This window comes from Martes martes (assembly GCF_963455335.1).
Source record: "Martes martes genome assembly, chromosome: 2".
In the NCBI taxonomy this organism is placed as follows: domain Eukaryota; kingdom Metazoa; phylum Chordata; class Mammalia; order Carnivora; family Mustelidae; genus Martes; species Martes martes.
In genome coordinates, this window is record NC_137889.1 from 18,474,576 (window position 1) to 18,496,286 (window position 21,711).

Below are 21,711 nucleotides of genomic sequence, written 5' to 3' on the forward strand. Positions count from 1 at the left end.
GGTTCCTGGACCTTGAGGCAGACAAAGCAGAAATCCTATCACAGGACTCAGGGGGCTTTATTATAGGGCTGTAGCAGGGAGTGAGCCAGAACCAGCCCTGTCTACAGAAACCTGATTTTTTTTTTTTTTTAAAGATTTTATTTATTTGACATAGAGAGACAGCGAAAGAGGGAACACAAGTAGGGCAAGTGGGAGAGGGAAAAGCAGGCTTCCTACCAAGCAGGGAGCCCGATGGGGGCCTCAATCCTAGAACCCTGGGATCATGTCCTGAGCCAAAAGCAGACTGAGGCTTAACACTGAGCACCCCCCCCCCCCCGCCGCCGGCGCCCGAAACTTTATTTTTCATTCCTAGCAGCTAGCATCAGGCAGGAGAAGAAGTTACTAGGCGTGAAGGAGAAAATGATTTGCTCAAATGTGAAGCCATTAGATGATGATGGGCCAATGGATCACATCTGACCTAAGGATCTAGGCTTTGAGGCCATTTCACTTTTTCCTTCTTACGAGGGAGACACATGTAGCTTCCCGGCCCCAACCTGGCTCTGGGAGGAGGGGGCAGCAGAAGCACATCTCCGGTGCCCAGAGCCCAGGGCCAGCCTCACTGACGCCACTGTTTATTACAGATCCTGAGCTCAAAGGGGTGCCCACAGATGGTCCTCCCATGCTTCCTCTCGCACCCCCGTTGCTCTGTACCCCGTCTTCTGTCCCCTGTCGGAACGGGGAGGAATGCGTTTCTCAGGAGTACCTCTGCGATGGCAAGCGGGACTGTCAGGACGGCTCAGATGAAGGGGACTGCGCCCGGTTCTGCAGCAGACCAGGTCTGTCTCTGTGCCAGGAGTGCCGAGGAATGCCACGTGGTAGGAGTGACCAGCGTTGATCACAAGCACCCTTGCCTCCCCTCAGTAAAGTGTCGTAGCTAAAGGTCCTCGTCTGTCAGAATACGGACTCTGCCAGTGTCCGTGGTATCACAGTTAAGTCAGACGTTTTACCGGGTGTAACTTTTAAGTATTGCTTCCTTGCCTCCTTAAATTTGCTTAAGTGTTCCAGGGTTTGCCTTTATAAAGGCTGAGCCATAAGCCAACCAGAATGGACCACTTAGAACAGATCTGGCAGCGATTTTCCACAAGTTGTTCAAGTAACCAAACCAATATGAGCCCTTATTATTGAAACAGCCTCGTTCAGCGGGCTAGTTTAACTGACCTGAGCGCTTTATTAAAGCTTGCTTAGGGATTAGATAAGCTATAGAGCTTGATCAGATAGGATGCAGTCTACCCCTTAAGCCCCAGGATGAGGGGGCGTTCCTCTAACTTTCAGCCTTCAGCAGGACCGAGCAGACGGTGCAAACCCTCGGTCCTTCCCGTCCCAGGGCTCTTCCAGTGTCTGAACAGAAACCAGTGCGTCGAGGAGACGTTCCGCTGTGATGGGGCTCAGCAGTGCTCGGATGGGTCTGACGAGCTGGGCTGCTGGAAGCCCACGGAAGATTGTTCTCTGCGTTGTGACAACGAGACCCGCTGTGTCCCTAAGAGCTGGCTGTGTGACGGCCACCCGGACTGTTCTGACAGGAGCGATGAACAAGGATGCGGTAAGTGCCGTGCAGGTCACGTGGGGGAGCTTGCGTTCTACGAGGTTGCCACCGACCCCGAATGCACAGACCCCACATCGCTGCTCATAGAAGAGACACAGGCCGACGTTTCCGAGACTCTCTCGTGACAGTACTTCTGTCGACTGACCAACATATAACCTTGCTTTAGTGCAGGCTGTTTAGAGACCACCTGATATGCACATTGTCGGCTCATTGACACTGAAGCCGCAGCCCCAGCAACAGTAACACCTGCCCCAACAAAGCTTGACACATGCGTTTGCTCCGTGAGGCGGCTCTCGACGTCTCGCACTAGGAACGCCAGACAGCATTTCCATTCTGCCCTTGGGGGGAGCTTTTCAACAGCAGAATTCCCCCAGAGTACAAAAATGTGGGAACTATGGCTCTAAAGAGACTTTGGAAAGGACACTTGTTTCTAGTGTGGGGACGGAAACGAGAAGGGAGAGCGTCACCTCGTTCCATCTCAGCTGGAAACGTGTGCTAGGTGACACAAGTGTTTTTCTGCTTTGTGTATGCGTATCTTCAGATGACCGTGGAAGTGTGGGAGCATGGATTTGAGGGCAGGGGTATGAATTTTGGCAAGTAGGTGAATGTGTAAATAAGGAATCTACAAATAACGAAGAGGGACAGACCTTACCACAAAGTTAGCAGACTGGGTTGAAAGGATCTGAGTTGGAAGGATGTTGGAGATCATAGTACAACACTTCCCTCTTTGTGACAAGATTCCCATTACTGGAAAACCAGTCTACTTAACGCAATGTTTCTTGAGTTGGAATCAACCATCTTGAAGATTTTAATTTTGATCCTAGGTCTTCTCATGTGGTGGGCCGTCCTTATCTTTAGGTGTGATTGCTTTCCCCTCTTTCCATTAGGATACACCATCTTTCTTTTTAGTCTTCCCAATGGCCTGTTTCAAGGCCCTTAATCACATTGTGGGAATGGGGTAGAAGAGAGAATTTGGAGAATCAAAATGAGCAGGAGAGGAAGCTGGGTGAGGTATCATGACAGATTTGAATGCGGAGGCCGTGGAGAAGCTGGACAATATGAGTGCACTTGGGTTTATGAGAACATCAGGAGAGGCAGGAAGGAACACCAGGTATAATTTACTTTTCAATGCATATTTATGGTTTTGCTTAGGACCTAAGCTTTTTTCTTGAGCCAAGTCAAGCAACTTCTATCTGTAAGAGCTGGGCCCGAGAGCATAACATGTAGGGTATGTTGGGTGTCATGAGAGACTTTCTCTCCTCATGGATGACAGTTAGGTCCCGGAGAAGAGTCCTGTTCCTCAACCTATCCTAGTGTCCTTCCGTATGTGTCCCCCGCCTGGCCCCCAGCCCTCATTTTCCGAGACAGGGTTCTTCTGAGCTATTTAGTAGGACTTTTCTAGCCTAAGACTATTCAACCAGCTTGAGGGCTGGGGTTAGTTCCCCAGGTGACAGCAGAAAACTGGGGAGTCTTCAAACCACTCCACGTGCCCTCAAATGGCTTCCACATCTGGCTGACTTCTTACCCAAAGCTTTGTTTTCCAGTTCAGGTGAAGTGCAGCGCCTTTGAATATCAATGCGAGAACGGCCAGTGCATCTCACACTCTCTGCACTGCGACGGGAACCGAGACTGCCTGGACCACTCGGATGAGGACGGCTGCTCTGTGGCCTGGCCGCTGCAGTGTCCATCAGGGGAGGTGAAGTGCCGGGGCAGTGGAGAGTGTGTGCCCGTGGCATGGCTCTGTGACCGTGACTTTGACTGTGAAGATGGGACCGACGAGAAGGTAGGGCACCCTTCTCCAGAAAAACTGATTTCCTCTCACAACCGGAACATGTGTCTTCCCATAGAAAATGTGAGAAAACCCAAGAACAAAGAAGGCTCTCATCCCTCCTGCCCAGAGAGCCACTCATCATGACATCAGGGTGTCTGGAGTGAGAAGATCTCTTGTCGAAAGGCAGATGTTTAAGAGGTTTTTATTGTAGGTTTGCAAGTGTTGGGTCTTCATGGCTGTGGTATGAATGTCCCCCCAGAGACCTGCTCCAAGGCTCTGCCTCCCCGTCACTGAGCAGCCACAACCCTGCCACGTTGTGGGAGGTGCACTCTGGCTTGAATCCTGCTGCTTGCGTTTGACCCGAAGAAAGCACTTACTCCCTCATGTTCTACTTCCTTATCTGTCAAATGGGTAGGAGATAGGCCTCATGGCTCCTGAGAGGGTGAGAATGCCTGTAAAGGTTCAGGGCTGTTAGCAGAGGCACAGATGTCCCCTCCCCTCTTCTAGCATGTGCTGCCCCAAAGCCCAGTGTCCACGTCAGGGGAGGTGCAAGGGAGGCCGGGATGTCAATGGGCTAGGGGTGGTTTTGGAAATGGTGAAGGAATTCTTCTTCTTTTTTTTTTCTTAAAGATCTTATTTATTTATTTGAAAGCAAGAGCAGGGGAAAAGGGAGAGGCAGAGGGAGAAGCAGACTCACCACTGAGCAGGGAGCATGAAGCGGGACTTGATCCCAGGACCCTGAGATCAGGATCTGAGCTGAAGGGAGACGCTTCACCAGCTGAGCCACCCAGGTGACCCCAAATGGCAAAGGAATTCTAAAGAAAAGTTTCTAGAGCACATTCTTATTCCTCAATTTCTTTTCTTTCTTTCTTTTTTTTTTAAGATTTTTTTATTTATTTGACAGAGAGCAAGAGAGATCACAAGTAGGCAGAGAGGCAGGCAGAGGGGGAGGGGGAAGCAGGCTCCCCACTGAGCAGAGAGCCCGATGCGGGGCTCGATCCCAGGACCCTGAGATCATGACCTGAGCTGAAGGCAAAGGCTTAACCCACTGAGCCACCCAGGTGCCCTTATTCTTAGATTTCTTACATGAAGATGCCCCGATTTGACAAAGTAAGACCTTTCTTTTCTCTTCACAGCCAGGTTCGCTTTACCTAGATCTCTTCACTTAAATACCTGCTGAAAATGTTTTTCGGAGTCTTGGGGCTTCTCTGGCCTCCTTGCAAAAGGGACTCAGGCATTGTCTTATAAGCCAGGCTCGTTCTCCCTCCAAGAACCCCGTCCTGGGCTCTGAGCGCTGGTGTCGCTGACCAAGTCACTGTCTCCTCAGGACTGTGAACCCGAGAAGCTTCACTGTGGCTCCAGGCAGTGGTCCTGCGCCAGCGGAGACCAGTGTGTGCCCGACGCGTGGCGCTGTGACGGGCAGAGCGATTGTGAGGACGGCAGCGACGAGGCCGGGTGTAAGTGCGGGGGCTCCCCCTGAGGGAGGGGGCTTCCAGGGGCACCGACCGCTTGCTTCCTCTTGGCACGAGAGGCCAGCTCAGCCAGCAAGTGCCACTGGCCCTGACAGGACGGGGGTGTCTTGATTGGCACATCCTTGCCGTGGAAGGGATGTTCGGGGCGGCAGGGAGCAGATGATATAACAGTAGAAAATCATCCTCTTGAGGCCGCCCCGAGAAGTGCCCGGGCTCTGAGTTCCAGTGCCGCTCCCTCGGCTGCCTCGACCTCCGCCTGCTGTGTGACGGGAAGGAGGACTGTGCGGACGGCTCCGATGAAGGTGGAATGTGCCTGTCGTCAGCATGCAGCCGGGCGCGGTGTTCCCACGCCTGCTACCGGTCCCCGCAAGGGCCTGTGAGTTCATGCCGCTACTGCTCGCCGGCAGCCGTAAACTGAGTCTAGTGACGGGGGGATGCTCATCGGTCGGTCCCTGACTGCTCGTGAAACCCTCAGTCTTACGTGGCTGAGCTGTCCTGACCTGTCCTCTCGTGTCCACCGAGCCCCTCCTGGCTCCTGCTGAGTCCTGTCAGGTTCCTCCCCTGTGTCACGTCTCCTAGAACTTGACCACCCAGCCTCCAGAAACTCTGCTGTGTGAGCTCGGGGTGACACTTGGGACTAAGCCCGACATTTTTATGGACTTGTCTTCCGTATGTGTATTTGGAATGCGACCTGCCCTTAAATCGAGGACTGCCCATGTTCTGGTCTAACATTAATAGCTGGCTGAACTTTGTGACCTTGACTCTGATGGGCAAGTAGAAGAAAACAGTGTTCTGATGTCTGATCATGGTAACCTCTCCACTGGCAGGCAGCCCGTTCAGTTCAGTCTCCGTGCCTCTTACTGGTTCTGCTGGGATTCTAGGTGTCCTGGGCTGAACTTGGACCCCTACGTTAACTCAGGACCCACCGTGGTAGTAAGGGTGTGAGGTGTGCACTGGCATTGATAAGACCGAGAGAATGACACTTTAAAGCAAAGTTGGTTTTCAGAACTTTTCATTTCGAGCTGCTGAAATCAAGTACATTGCCATGTGCTTTTAATAGCAAAGTCAGGCGTTTTCATCAAGGTTCTGTGTCAGTATCTTCAGGAAGTCTCAATGTTCTTGAAATCCCTTCAGGTATGTGCTTGTGAGCAAGGCTTCGAGCTGGGGAGCAGTGGCCAGGTCTGCAAGGATGTGGACGAGTGCCAGAAGCCGGCTGGTCAGCCTTGCAGTCAGACCTGTGTCAACACCCAGGGCTCCTACCGCTGCACCTGTCACCCTGGCTACTCGCTGGAGCCCGATGGCCACACCTGTAAAGCAGCAGGTACGCCAGAGCCCTGACGTCTCCTGAGCCCTGGGTCAGGAACTTCAAGTCCTGACTCTCCCAGGAATACAAATGCAGACCTTGTTTCTCAAGTCTTAAACGCTCCTGCCTGCTCCCGTCTGCTGAGCAAGCCTAGAACATTCTCCAGATCCCCTTTTTAAATGCAGTATTTCAGATGGAATTAGATCTAGGAAGGTGTCTACAGATAAGCCGTGGTGATGACAGAACCATGACTCGGGCCCCTCTAGCCACAGGTCAGCCTTACCTCAAGTTAGAATAAGTGTCAAAAGTCTTGACAAGTCGTTCTTTCCTGCCCACCTGAGCCTAAATACTTAGTTAGAAATGTCTTTTTTTCCTAGTTTATGCTAATCATGCCTTTATTCTAAGTGTCTTTAAACGGTGGGTATTAGCAGAAGCAGCACATCGAGGGGAGAACTACCGGGCCTCCCCCAGCCCTGGCAGCGAGAAGGCAAAGGCTCCTTTGCTCTCTGGTTCCTTAGCCAGGGCTGAGCTCAGCGTTCAGGCTCCGTAAGGCCACACGCTGAACGCAGTTCTTATCTGCCAGGTACCGAACCCATCCTGCTGGTGGCGATTGAGTTCAACCTCCTCCTCTACGGCTTGAGGAGCTTGAAGGAGGACATTCTGACCACTGTGGACAAGAACGTGATGATCTTCGCTATTGACTATGACTTAGTGGGGCAGAAGGTCTTCTGGATGGATCCTGGTGCAGAAAGCATTAAGTGGATTAGTATGGACACAAAGAGGAAAGGGACCGTGGTGAAGGGTATGTCCCGTGTGGACTTCATCCTGCCCTTACGAGTTACATATAACACGCAGAATGAAATGGTCGTTAACAGTCTAAACATTGATTCAGTGAAATCTTCTCCACTAAAAGGGACTGAGGCCTGCTAGCGGGCTAGAGATGGAAAGCTGCATTGTCACCTCAGTAGACCATGCGAGTCAGCCAGTGGCCTCTATTTCTAATGGTCAGCCTCCTCTGCAAATAGAAATTGCTCTGATGGAGACGCATGCACCAGTTGTAGGATGACTTAACATGGTTTTCGAGTCTGATGCTTACGATCTGAAACCTAGTAAGAGCCGTGATTCAGCCTGGATTCACATGCGGCACGGTTTCCGCTCTCTCTTCAGGGATGAGGTCAGACTGTGTAGCGGTCGACTGGATTGGGAGGAACCTCTACTGGGTGGATGGGACGGCAGGCCAGATTTCGGCCATTCAGCTGACTGCTGTGTGGAGAGGAAGATGCGAGCACACGATTGTCCTGGGCGATGACTTGGCTCAGCCACGGTCTTTGGCTTTAGATCCGCTAAATGGGTGAGTCCAGGTTCAAAACGCCAGTCAAGTCGTTCACGTGCATTATTCCTCTTTAGTTCTACTTTGGTGCTGTTCACTCAACACAGAAGGACTAAAAAACCTATCTGACTTGACTTTAAATCTTATGGTGATGTGGGTCAACCATATGTATAGTAATCTTAAAAGCTTCTGATAAAAGTTCTTTATTTCAGTGAAGTGAGGTATAGGTGTTTGCACTTGGTGGCTCACCTAAACTTTCTTCTGTGAACATAATTCTCCCTTCAGAGGTATATTTTTTTTATGGCTTTAAATGGCAGGAGGAAAAAGAATGGAATTAGGGATAGTGTTTATTTATTTATTTATTTTTAAGATTTATTTATTTATTTGCGAGAGGGAGAGAGACAGGGCAAGTGGGGGAAGAGCAGAGAAAGAATCCTTCAGCAGAGTGCAGAGCCTGACATGGGGCTCGACCCTAGGACCTGGGGATCAGGACCTGAGCTGAAATCAGGAGTCAGATGCCTAACCGAATGAGCCACCCAGGCACCCAAGAATAGTGTTTAATTTACATTAATGGGCTTGGTAGTAGTGGGGAAAATAATTGCTTGTGAGGGTGGATCAAGGATCTTCCATCCAGAGTCCTTTCTCTCTGGAAAAGTCCAGAAACTTGGAAACAACATTTCCTAATTGTCAGATCCCAGCCGTCATTGGGGTGGCCATGTGTGTACTGAATGTAAGAGCAAGATGGAACAAAACTTAGGACTGAATGGCGATCCAGACTGGGTACCCTCTATCTGCTTTCTCCCCTTTTCAATACCTTCAACCAGGAATCTGTTACCATGGTCCTCAGGAAACTGGCAATAGTTACTGAGGCGTCTATTGGCCTTGACTGTGACCAATGAAGTCCGAGGTACACCTCTTCCCATAGAATCAGCCTGCTCTCCAGCCCAGGAGAAAAAGGCTGCTTCCCTATTTTCCAGGTCCAGGAACTACTATGTTCCTTGGCTGCTTATAACCGTCGTGATATTTTATCCCCACATGATGACGAATGTGCACCCTAAGATTTCCAGGGAAACTCTTTTACTTCACAATTTCACTTACGGCATAGACCAATTTTGAGGAAAAAATAATTGGGCTAGAAATCAGTGTTTCAAGGAATGAATCGATATTGTCTGTGAAGTAATACTTTAAAGCTGACTTTTGTCCACACAGGTTAATGTACTGGTCTGAAATCGGAGGAGAACCTCAAATAGAACGAGCGGGGATGGACGGTAGTGGCAGGAAAGTCCTCATCAGTCAAGGTCTTGGCTGGCCAACCAGCATAGCTCTCGACCGGCTGAGCTGGAAGATATTCTGGTCTGATGACAAATTTCACTGCATTGGCTCTGCTAATCTCGATGGTACTGGTGTTAGCGTAAGTATTCCTTGGTATCAGGCTGTGTGAGATGTCTTATGCCTTGTATAAAACTCCCCCCAGAAACCTCATCATCCCCATTTCAGATGTTGCAGCTAACACAAATCAGGAGCCCCTTTTCGGTCGCTGTGTTTGAAGATGAAGTCTACTGGTCTGAGATGAAGACGAGAACAGTACAGCGCATGAAGAAGACGACAGGCAAGAACAGGGCTGTTCTCATCAAGCGTTCCCAACAGCCTCATGGACTCAAGGTCTCCAGTGTACTCTTCAGAAATACTCCCCTGGGGGCACCCTTAAGTGTCAGCCCTTAAGCGTCTGCCTTCGGCTCAGGTCATGATCTCAGGGTGTTGGGATCGAGCCCCACATCAGGCTCCCTGCTCGGCGGGAAGCCTGCTTCTCCCTCTCCCACTCCCCCTGCTTGTGTTCCCTCTCTTGCTGTGTCTTTCTCTGTCAAATACATAAATAAAATCTTAAAAAAAAAAAAAAATCCCCCTAATTCTCCCCGAAAAGGCTACCTGTATGACCTTCCCAAGTACAGACTGTAGTGACCTCCTTCGATCGTGATTAAAAAGCAAGGTTTATTCACTTGCTGTTTGTGAGGATTAAATAAGGCCTGGTGACATCCAGCTGCTCTCTTGCAGATAATGCATGAAGTACTCCAGCCCAAGGCTCCTAATCCCTGTCTGGACGCCCGCTGTTCTCACTTGTGCCTTCTGAGCCCGAGATCCAAGGCAAGCTGTCATTGCCCAGTTGGCCTCCTGCTCGCAGACGACGGCATCACCTGCATTTCGCTCGAGGATTCTGCATTTCTGTTCCTTGCGTTGCCCACAGCTATCATGCAGGTACTGGTCCGCAGCCTCACTCACATGTCTGTGCCTGGGCTGCAGTCTGTTTCAGACTAATTCGAATTCTCCAGGCAACAGTTATAATAGTAGGGGTCCTGGTCCTTGGAATATTCTTTTTTAAATTTTTTTTTATTTTTTAAGTAATCTCTACAGCCAATGTGGGGCTCAAACTCACGACCCCAAGATCAAGAGTCACATGTTCTACTGACCAAGCCAGCCAGCCCCACTCCCCTTTGGAATATTCTGCACATACAACTTAAATTTTAGTACTCACTGTGTCCTGGGAGCTATCACGACCAAAAATGAAGTGGCTATGAAATGTGGACACTCCTTGAGAACTAGTACGCCAGCGCGCGGGGCAGGGATCTGAGAGTGTGGTTCGTCTGGCGTAGTTGTCCAGGCATCTTGCTGATGATATAAAGCAATTCTAGTCCCAGCAGCTCAGCTGGGTTTTAGCCTGGTGAGGGGGAAGTACAAGTTATGAGGGAACCTTTCTTAAGTCCTAGGAGATACCAACAAACAAGTTATTTCTAATAACTTCTACCATGTAGAGGATTTACAACTTGGGCATTTTAAAATGACAAATGTTGGGATGGAGGGTTGACTTCAGTTTAAGTAAGATATCAATAATAGAGTCTCATTTAAAGGGGAGGGCCTTTCATATATACAAATGTATCCAAGCAACACATTGTACACCTTCGAAAAACTTAGTAAACTAGACAAACCTGGTAAACTTAGACAAATGTTGTATGTCAATTATAGCTCAAACATTTACAAAATAAAGGGGAGGGCATTTAACAAAGGGGTCGATCTTTGAAACACGTGGATTCAAGGACTTTTAAGTGCTTAAAGCTCCAGGAAGGGAGAGAAATAATGGCTATCTGTTTTTAGATGATAAGCTCAGATTTCCCTTTATTCTAAATATTACGATGTTATTGCAAAATCAAGATGAAGAATTATGCTAGATTCCGCTGGTGCCATCCATGTAATTTTTTTCCCATAGATTTACCTGAAAAATCTAGAAGCTTTACTAGGACAACCAACTTTACCAGAACGTAGGATACTTCCCTTTACCAATGTGAACCAGCTTGCATCCCTGGATTACATAGTCCAGGAAAAGGCTCTCTACCTTTCAGAGTTGGATAACGGTGATATCAGGCTACTGAGGCTCAAAGAATCTGGAAAACTCTCTTGGAGGAAAATCCTAACTGTGGAGGGAACAGTGACCAACCTTGCTGTGGACTGGTTGAGTGGAAACATATATTGGATTGACAGTGAGAATCCTCACATCAATGTGGCTTCTTCAAAAGGCCAGTATCCCACTGTCCTGGTCAGTGAAAATCTCTACCGGCCAGCCTCCATTGTGCTCCACCCGCCCTCTGCAGTCATGTGCTTTGCGGACCTGGGTGCCCAGGATGACGGCAGGCGTGGGTCCAGCATTGAATGTGCCTCCATGGACGGCCGCAGGAGGAAGGTGCTGTGGCAGAAATCCCAGGTCCCTGTGGGCCTGACCTTGTCGGATTCAGGAACCCGAGTTTACTGGGCTGATACTGGTAAGCAATTATAACACACCCTAACACCCTAAAGGACTTCGGCCAGAGAGAAAGAGTGACGTTCTGCTTTCTGCTCTTCAGCCATGACTCCAAACAGTTTTAGGCCTGAGTTTACATATTCGGCACCACCTTCCAGATAAACCCCATTCTGAGTAGGATATAAGCCCACAAAGTCACGCAGTTGTCCCTTTGTGAAGGCATAAAATCGAGACCTTAACCAACGTGCATGACCCAATCTTTGGTGTATCACTGTTAGAGTAGAGTAAATGAAGAACTGTCCTTCAGAAAATGCAGAGAAGACAGTGTCCTCCTGGTGGGAGGCAAGACAAGACACAAAGAGCTGCAGGATGAAGTAGAGCTGCGCGGGCTGAGTGAGATTAACTGAGCCTTTCTCTCCAGGGCGAGGCCTCATAGAGAGTATTCAACAAGATGGCTCTGGCTACAGAGTAGACCGCAGAGGCATTGAGGGCCTTACCCTCTTTACCATTGGCCAAGGAATGATGTTCTGGATGACAACTGATGATGGTATGTCTTACTCAATGTCTGATTGTCTTTGTGATCTGAATTTACTCCTGGGTCTCTAAAGCAAATTTGCTAATGTCTCGCACTGATCGTTGGCAAGGTCGTTCTTCTGGAAGGACTAATTAAGCAACTTCCCTAATCTAACATGTATGTGTAACAGGGATTCTATGACTTGGGGAAGCTTTGACTTATTTGGTCATTCTTTATATGTGAAGGTGCTTAATCCTGTTCTGCCTGACATGGCTGGCTTTGATCTGAGGCTCTCTGCTTTAGAGGGCCTTCTGATAGAGTACAGAGAGAACTGGGCCAGGAATCGGAACCAGGTGGGATAACTACTCATTCATTTAGTAGCTAGAATACCTTGCCTATAAAATGAGTACGTGTCTCACTTGACTCATACATAGGAAAGCACGAGGTGAACTACGGAATATTCTGTCCTTGCAGGGTATTACTGGTATCTAAAGAGGTTTTTCCTAAACAACAGGGTTCTAGTATGTTGTTCCTGGCTAGAGTCTAGATTTGGTTAAACCGGAAAACTTTATTTAAAATCTATCTCTTTAATATTTCCGAATGCTGGTCCATTAACCAGTTGGGCTGGCCACGTTACAATCGCAAAAATAGGTTGGGTAGATCCTACCCCCGAGAGGTGCTAATTTATTAGCTATGTGGTGAGACTTTTGCTCTCTGTTTTGAGATCCACTGGTGACACTTATTGCAGAAAGCCATTTTCAGATATGTTCTAAAACAATGTTTAAAATCATTACCCATCATTTGCGTGGACTACATTTAAGTGTCTCATATCCTAATTACCCATCTTTGTATTTCTGGACATATATGAATGCTCAACATAACTTACATTTGATTTTATTTTGGAGGAAATCATAGCACTATTTTTATTTGTCTTGAAATTTCTTCCCAGAAAAAAAAATTTAGAAAAACACATGTCTCTTCTGTAAAACTCTTGTTATTCAACTGGAGTATATGTGGATGGGTGATGGTTTTCACAGTGAGCAATTTTCTTTGCACAAGAAGTTTTCTTAAAATTAAAATTCGCTTTTCTCGAAAGAATTTAAAATTTGCTTTTCTTAATGATTGTTCACTGGCTTTTGTTTCAGCACAAATCACTAAAGTTTGGTACAGCAAGGCAGAACTTTCAGAAGACCAGTGGTTCCAAATAGACCAGAAGATTGTGGATTTAAAAGTTTACAGTAAACTTAGTCAACAGGGTAAGCAACTTTGCAGTGATGAGAACACAGAAGCCTGTTGAATTTCCCTTTGAAGGGGATCCTCTGCCCTGCAGTATCTCCTTGAAATGGCTTTGTGTTTCCCACTAAGGTACTTCTCTGGCAAGTTCTTATAGATCTGCGTAGCTCTCTTGTCTTCATGCAGTTATATATAGTATAGTTCTGGTATAAGATTGGTCACGTTACTTTCCTAGGAGACAAAATAGTGGTATATATATTGGGCTGGAGTTTAGTATGATTTTATGTTCCCTTGTAGGTGGAATTACAACTGTGGTATAATTGAAATTATCTTTTAGCTCTGCACTAGAACTCATCTTTATTCTACTTATTGTCATGTGTATCTGCTTGTGATGTTGACTCATCCTTGCAAGTCCAGTTTGGGGGTGCTCAGATGCTTTTCTCCAGTGTTTGAGTGGAGCGATGGTGGGCTTAGTTAAAGTAGTCATAGATACAGTCTTTTCCTAGGCGAGAGGAACACCAACAATGTGAGCTCAAATGGTTCACCACACCTACCACTACATTGGTCTTAAGCGAACGCTACTCCATTGCTTTGTTCTGGAAAGCTAAACTCTGTAAACTAATGCTAGTCAAGCTTAAACTTCTGAAGTCTTGGCTTTGCGGAGAGAACCTTCTTAGAATTCTCCAGTGTGATTCACAGTGAAGAATCACTGATCACTTGGCACCTGCTTGGCCAAGCGGAGTTAAACTGAAAAGCTGTCCACTCTGGAAAAAACATCTGGGTCCTGTAACTCTGATAGTGTATTTGTAGAACATTGGCAGAAGACCCTTATGAAACCATCTAAATCAAAGTGGTTTATTTTGGGCGGGGGGTGGTCCGCAGGTAGTAACAGCTGCTCCAAAGACAATGGAGGGTGCAGCCATATGTGTCTACCAAACCCTGAAGGAGCGACTTGTAAATGCCCCAGTGGGCACTACTTGGCTAACGAAAGCAAATGTGTTGAAGCTGTCCCGTGCTCTGAGCCGTCCCGGGCCTGTGAGGATGGTCGGGAGTGCATTTCCACGGAGCAAGTTTGTGATGGTCATGCTGACTGTCTGGATGGATCTGACGAGATGCGCTGTGAGTAATTCCTATCCAGGACCCCACTGTTTATCACCATACATGACATACTTTGGATATTTAATAAAATAATCCTTAATATCTCAACCTAATTCTTAATATCTACTTCTATAGTATCCCTGAAGGTTTTATCCTCTCAATCACTGCCTTTTATCACCGGCGCTTTTAAACGGAACAACGTAAAACTTCTAACTATGGGCAGTTAGATATAGATTACATGGATGCCTTCTGGAAAGTTTCAGTATGGGCGATGTGATAGCTCCGTAGGGCTCAAAGTTTGTATGCTGTCTGAAAGGACACTATTTAACTACATCTGATTCTGTCCATTTAAATGGATCACATTGTGAGCGTGGTCCAGGAGGAGGAGGCGGGGGAAATGATTCGACCTTAGTCTGGGTCCCCCCTTTTAATGTGGAAGTAGCACTTTCTGCCTCAAAGAGTTACGGAATACAGGAGTGTGTGACTAAAGCTGCCATATGAGTACATACCATTGTCAGGTTACTTCTTAAACTCTAGCTAGTAGATGGTTGTTACAGAAATCTTACTGTCAAATACGGGCTTCATGGAAAGGTGTCATGTCCGGTCAGCTGAGCAACTGTGGTAGCTAATTCTTTGGTAGCTAATTCTGTGGTAGCCACTATGCTCCAATTCTACACCACTCCAGTGGTAGCCAAGTCATGGGGGCTGTAGAGCTGAAGCAACAGTGGGCTCAGCACTGAAACTTGTCCTAACTAGTAAGAGAACAAACTGGAAAAGGAATCTTAGGATGAAGAGTTCTTACTGACCTCTCCATTTCAATCTTAAATAGGAAAGTTAATGGATTTTGATTCCCAGAGCTGATTCTACGGTCTCACGAATGAGGGCGGTTTTCTCAAAAACCTCACATTACAGTGACTCTAAGAGGCAGGTCAGTGAGCAAGAAATGGATTGTCTTCCCCATCTGGTTTGAGAACTACACCAGAAGCCTAACGTACCCTCACTTGCACTCTCACCCTGATGACCAGGAATTAGCTCCACTCCTCAACAAGCATCTCATGTTGATTTGTACACGGAACGATGCTTGTGCCAACAATGATGGAGGATAAGGTGAAATACCTTACAGGCAAACCTGACTTTCAGATTGGTGGTTAGAAATACCCTGTTGGGGCGCCTGGGTGGCTCAGTGGGATAATCCTCTGCCTTCAGCTCAGGTCATGATCTCGGGGTCCTGGGATCAAGGCCCACATCGGGCTCTCTGCTCAGCAGGGAGCTTGCTTCCTCCTCTCTCTCTGCCTGCCTCTCCACCTACTTGTGATCTCTCTCTCTCTCTGTCAAATAAATAAATAAAATCTTTAAAAAAAAAAAAAAAATACCCTGTTGCCTACTCCCTCCTGCCCACTACTGCCACCAAATCTGGTCGAAGATTTGCAGCTTGTAGATCTTGCAAAACCAACAGTTTACTTAGACAAAAAAAAAAAAAAAAAAATCATATTATCATATTTACAGATATCTTAAAAATCTTTCTAGATATTTACCACTTAGATCTACCATACTATTCTTTATAGAATAAAACCTTTTTTGTAATTGAGGGAATCTGCCTTGGCTAAAACTGGACATGTCATCCTTTAAAAATAGATTGGTATGAAATACTGGTCCTGGAACCAAACAGTTTAAGTGCCTTAGGATATGCAGTTTTTTATATGTTTTTAATTGTTTTTTGGTTGGCCAAAAGGTAATGGTAATGATTTGGTGACTTCACAGATTCAAACTTATCTGGTTAAGTCTTCTAGAATTCTTCTTCTGAAATCCTTTCTGACAAATATGTGTATATACTCACACTCACACCTGTTTTTGTAGGTACGTATCCAGATAAAACCCATTCAACACCAACATCTAAAAATGCAGAGGCTGGAAAAAGGTTGACTCCAGAAGCTTCCCTACCTTTTCAAGCTCCCAAGTCCACCAAGGCTAGATATCCGGGTCCAGAGGGGATGAGTTATCCTGTCAGAAAAACACTAATCCCTCCAGTTTCTGCTAGAGAAAGGAAGAACTCAGAAACCAAGGAAAAAGGCGAACTTGTCCAGCCCAAGAACTTACAGAGAGCAAAACATCTGCACTGTAGCACAGATTTCTGTAGTGGAAGGGGAATCTGTACAATGGTAGGCCAGCTGAGAAAGTGCCGCTGTCCGATGGAATATGGCGGAGAGTTGTGTGAAGAGCCAGCACGTGGACCTGCCCCTGGCTACTTCGCCCTCAGCTTAACCATTGTCTTAGCAGTCGCGCTAGTCGCTCTGGGAGCATTTGTCTGTTTCAGAAGAGAACACAAATTCAAAAGGTGAGCAGCTCTCAAATGTCCTCATGGGAGAGTTCATTCCAAAGAAGGCTTATAGGATTCATGGGGTTAGAGGTATGGATCTTTCCCTAAGATCCTTCTAGGATTCATGGGGTTGGAGGTATGGATCTTTCCCTAAGATCCTTCTAGGATTCATGGGGTTGGAGGTATGGATCTTTCCCTAAGATCCTCTGAGGAAGGATCTCGGGGATGAGGCAGCCCTCACTTGTTAGATGACCTGGAGAGACAACAGAGGTCACCTCTTTGGGACCTGAGGCAAATGATATTGTAAGGGGTAGGAGGCATTCATGCAGCTAGAATCTGCCTCAGCCCCAGAGGCACAATCTCAGGGATGAAATGATGAGGTTCTTTGCCAACAAGGCCAAGTTCATGCCAATGACTGGAGAAAAAAGGTGGGGGTGGGTTAGTTCGCCAGGGCTGCTATAACAAATATCACGGACTGAAGACACTGATTAGGTCACATGTGCTGGTTAGGGTCCACTTATATGCTGGGAAGGGACATTAAGCAGCCTATATATCAAGAAATACAGAGATAAGGAAGTTTGAGAAGTTATGTCTCTGTCCAGCACTCACAGATTGAAGAAAAGGCCAGGAGAGAGAAATGGTGTATCTTTGCCCAAGGGAACCCTGGTTAACAGATTACCAATGTTAAGACTGACTGAAATGCTACCCGTGGGGTTTTGATGGTCACCGAAGGTCTTTCTACCACATTAATCTGCTTTCTTAGCTCACCTCCTCCAATATCCACTAGCCACTAACTTGTCCTTGGATTCCGTTCTGCTTGACCCCAATTAGTAGAGTCCCCCAATTGAGAAGCTGTATTCTTTTGGAAGTTAAGTGAATGCCTATTAACAAAACATAATTGACTCAAGTATCACCCATTCTGGGCCATTTGATTGACTCAAAAGACAAAACAGAACATAGTACCCATAACAATAGCCTTTCATAGGGGATGAGTCAGCCCTTTCCAACCATTGACCCATCCCAGCTTCAACCTCAAGGAACAACTCTTTTGACTCTGGTTTTTTTTTTTTTTTTTCCGATTCTTAGAAATAGTGCAGCAGCATCAAGAAATTCGACCCGCCATAAAGACAATGGCCAAGAGGAGGAGAATCTAATGAACAGTGAGACTTTTGTCAACGAAGCCTACGATGAGCAGGTATGCCTGGGAAGTGTCTTTGAGGAGAACAGATTGTGAGATACAGCTAAAGAATGCCCCTTCTGAAAAGTCCGAGCTGGGTGAGAGTAGGCAGCGTTAACTTACGGCGCTTTTCATGGTTTGTGAATGATGCTATTATGTGTATCCAACGAGTGTTCAGTAACTGGTTTATCTGTAGACTCTGTTCAATCTCTAGTTCAGACCAAAGTGAAATGTGCATGAAATAGTAATCAAGACATTCAGCTTTCGGTGAACTTCCACCAGGGGCTCAGTCCTATGGTGGGGTGGGATGTTATTAGGGCTAGTTGGAGTTACCCCTAAAGTTATGCCCCTCTGCGATCTCTCCTAACCTCTCAGTCACTCAGCCACCTCTGTGTTTTGCTTTGTTTTAACGTAGTGTGTGTTCATGGGTGCCTACATCAGTCAGTGGAGCATGTGACTCCCGATCTCGGAGTCATAAATTCAAGGCCCAGATTGGGCATAGAGCTTACTTTAAAGAAAAAAAAAACAATAAATAAAAATTTTTTAAAATACATATGTGTCTATATATTAAGGGGCACCTGGCGGGCTCAGTCAGTGCAGCACGGGACTCTTGATCTAAAGTTTGTGAGTTTGAGCCCCAAGTTGGGTGTAGAGATTACTTAAAAGTAAAATCTTTAAAAACAAAGCAAACCGAGAAAAAACTATCATAGTGTGTATTCTCTAACTTCAGGTCTCCTTTCCTACAGGAACTGTTAACTTTACAAAGTGACTAACCTGCTGAAAAAGGAGCTGAACATTTCAGTAAAAATTGTTTAGACACTGCACTGTGTACTGTTTTAACGTCTGTAAGTAACGTACTGTAACTATGTGCGAAAATGGCAACTTATTAACATAACTGCTTTTTAAATTGGAGGATTGGTTTTGTTGGTGGAGGTTGGAGGACTGCATAGTCACAGGCGGGGTAGGATTTCTGCACAAGCTCCATGTAATTTAGGTGAGGGCTCATCTGCGGAGACTGATCCCAGCGGGACTGGCCCAGTGCTGGTCAGAGGTTCCGGATTTGAATCCTGGTCCTGTCACTAACTTTGATGGGTACTTAATTGCTCTGAACTGGCTTCTTTGTCTTACAGAAGGGAATGATCTCTCTTAAATCTTTACCTCTCAGGTAAAGGTCAAGTTTCTGCAGTGTAGCAAGTGTTCAAGTATTAGTTCTTTAACATTCCCTCTCACATGTTTTACTACAAAGTTAGTAGTCGCTTTTGTTGAAAATTTATAAAAAATGTTTTTTAATGCTCTCATTTGATTCTAAAACTAAGTACAGTGGACCCTTGAACAACACAGGTTTGAACTGCACGGGCCCACTTACGCGCAGGTGGTTTCCATCAGTATGTATAATACTGTGAATGCGTTTTCTCATGATTTTCTTAGTAGTATTTTCTTTTCTCTAGCTTTATTAGAATACAGTATATAATACATATAATATACAAAATATGTGTTAACCGACTGTTATGGGTAAGGCTTCTGGTCAACAGTAAGCTGTTAAGTTTCGGGGGAGTCAAGGCGTGTGTGGATTTTCTACCACAGTGGGTGGGTGTCCCAACCCCTGTCTGCCCCAGGATCAACTGTGCAGGTGGATTTACTCTACTGATATAGAAACTCGGACAGTGATTTGTCTAAGGCTTGAAGTAAAGTAGATAGAAACTGGGGGCCTCAACATAGTGTTATCAGTGTGGACTGGGGCTCATCTTAATGAGCTCTAGCCTGCTGGGAAACTCAGATGCTACTTAGATCCCAGACTCCCTTTGGCCCTCTAGATGGTATCTTCCTTTACACTCTTATGTAAGGAATCAAGGGCACTGAATCTGTGACGGGAGACGGATAACAGGAGTGTTGTCTAAAATTCAGTGGCAACCTTGGCTAATCACTTAATTATGAAACTGTTTCTCCAATGATAACAAGGGGGTTAAGAGAACCTACATCAGCCAATGAATCATCACATGAAGATATAAAAATGCCTGTGCACTGCTTAGTGCGTAGTACCAGAGGCTGAGAACCTAAGTCCAAATGATAGTCATGACTTGTCTTGGAAATCTTTCCTTGCTTGGCTGTTTGTCTGGACTATTCATAGTTAAGTTAGTTTCTTGCAGCACGCGTTTGTGTAGGCTACAAGGCGTAAAGAGCAGTCCTAAGCTTGTTGCTGTGGGTATGGAACATACAATTGACTGTGCTTTGCAGTCAAGTATAAACATTCCCAAGTACAGATCAACTTGACAGGAAAAACAAATGCTGGGGGTTCCACCCTTCCCGAGGCTGGGAGACGCCCGCAGCAGCATTCAGTTTCCTGGGGGCGCTTAGCTGTATTTGAGAGAAACCATTTCCACACCGAAGCGCCCAAGACCCCTCGCCACCACGGAGTGACTCTTCGGTTTCTCTTGCCACCGCTCCCAAGAACCATCTCCCTGCCAAGTTGGCCCTTGGCAAGGCTCTGCCTCCATCTGTGGAAAAGTGAGTAAAAAAGACGCGAACAAGAGTCTGGCTGGAAAACATGCATGAATGACATGCAGCGGCATTATCACTTTGTCTGGACACACTTTAGCTGTCGGCCTCACCCCCTGCAGACCCTAAGCCTCCAGCAGACTTCCAAGACTAGAGTTCTGGCCAGCTCCGTTGACCTTGAACTTCCGCAGGCTGTGCGCTGGTATGGTACCACCGGCCCCGCCTTCTACTCCACAAGCTCCGCCTCCTGGCTAGACCCCAGCCCCTCCACCGTTTCCTTTTCCAGGTGAAAGGGTGGCTGACAGTAGCCCAATCTGTGTGTCACGCAGGTACCCCTTCCCTCTGCCTCCTGCCCGGGCTTAGTCATGTCTTCTCCTATCTGGTCTCCTAGGAATGTGTGCTTAAGTATTATCCCACTGGAATGCAGTTTAATGCATCGTTATGCATCCCCAATTCAAGAATTTACAAGACACCTCTGAACTCCTTTTCACTGACAGACTTAAATATAAATGTTAAGTACCCATTCATAAGAATAACAATCCCTAACCACTGCTATGCCCAAAACTGGCTTTCATATGTCAGTTACCTAAACTTAGCTGTTTGGAGCAAAGGCATATTAACTGTAAGGTAATACTGATGATCTCCGTATTAGGTGTTAATTTCTTAATTTCTCTCCACCTAAATAGATGAAGTAGTAAACTCCATAGCAGATGTGAAATTTGAATTTTTTTTTTTTTGTTAAGATTTCATTTATTTGACAGAGATCACAAGTAGGCAGAGAGGCAGGGAGAGAGAGAGGAGGAAGCAGGCTCCCCACTGAGCAGAGAGCCTGATGCGGGGCTTGATCCCAGGACCCTGAAATCATGATCTGAGCCGAAAGCAGAGGCTTTAACCCACTGAGCCACCCAGGTGCCCCCAAATTTGAATTTCTTTGTAGAAACTCAACATCTGTAACCTGGTGGTAGGTTTGGGTTTCCTTCTGGAGAGGGACAAGGAGCTTTAGAAAAACTCATAGTTTCATGCTTTAGGTTCAGAGAGCCCTGTGTAAAACTTGACCTTTTAGGTCTCTAGCTAACAATTCAGTTAAACTCTTGATACTTACTCGTTTTAGGAAACCAATGGTGGAGAGATCATTGATGTTGGGAGGGATGCACCAGGTTCCTACTATTTTAACTGCTGGAAGGCTTTTTGAAATCCAGAGAAACCAGGAACTAGAACACGGAGTTTGTTGCCATCGTTTACCAAATTTACAGATCAGTCTACTTCCTCAGCCTTCTCTGTTCACATTTACTTCTCTCCTCTCAGCCTCATCTAATTCTTAACCTTCACTCTCAAGACAGTACATTTGGAAAGGCTCTGTGGACCTCAGGCTGGTTTATGAGCACGGCTCCGTCCACCTGCCTGTCAGAGGGAGGAGGTGCTGGACAGCCCAGGGGGACCTGAGGGAGGGTGGTAGAGTTGTCGTTACTGTTTGTTTCAAGCCCTCCTCTCCATATGCCAACCCTGGAGAAGCAAGTCCCCTCGTCAGCATTGTCTCCCTCACGCACTCCACCTCAAAAGCCTTGTCTGTGTTTTCCTTGATTCAGACAAAGGTCCTTGCTTTCCAGTGTTCAGTCCTCTGTAATGGAGAT

General features: G+C 46.6%; 1 protein-coding gene across 1 annotated transcript in view; it reads left to right on the forward strand.

The window, feature by feature from the left end:
* The window catches only part of LOC308338221 (prolow-density lipoprotein receptor-related protein 1-like), a gene marked incomplete at both ends in the record, with an annotated part of 41,815 nt that extends 21,445 nt beyond the window's left edge, over window positions 1-20,370 (forward strand). The window contains 18 exons of the mRNA XM_080796278.1: window positions 621-815; window positions 1,364-1,579; window positions 3,127-3,365; window positions 4,681-4,810; window positions 5,017-5,234; window positions 5,960-6,146; window positions 6,712-6,930; window positions 7,296-7,479; window positions 8,668-8,869; window positions 8,956-9,120; window positions 9,511-9,711; window positions 10,718-11,267; window positions 11,667-11,792; window positions 12,905-13,015; window positions 13,875-14,111; window positions 15,948-16,425; window positions 17,494-17,602; window positions 20,203-20,370. Of these exons, the coding sequence (XP_080652404.1) occupies window positions 621-815; window positions 1,364-1,579; window positions 3,127-3,365; window positions 4,681-4,810; window positions 5,017-5,234; window positions 5,960-6,146; window positions 6,712-6,930; window positions 7,296-7,479; window positions 8,668-8,869; window positions 8,956-9,120; window positions 9,511-9,711; window positions 10,718-11,267; window positions 11,667-11,792; window positions 12,905-13,015; window positions 13,875-14,111; window positions 15,948-16,425; window positions 17,494-17,602; window positions 20,203-20,370 (3,935 nt within the window). The remainder of the gene's footprint in view (window positions 1-620; window positions 816-1,363; window positions 1,580-3,126; window positions 3,366-4,680; window positions 4,811-5,016; window positions 5,235-5,959; window positions 6,147-6,711; window positions 6,931-7,295; window positions 7,480-8,667; window positions 8,870-8,955; window positions 9,121-9,510; window positions 9,712-10,717; window positions 11,268-11,666; window positions 11,793-12,904; window positions 13,016-13,874; window positions 14,112-15,947; window positions 16,426-17,493; window positions 17,603-20,202) is intronic.
* Window positions 20,371-21,711: the final 1,341 nt, after the last annotated feature.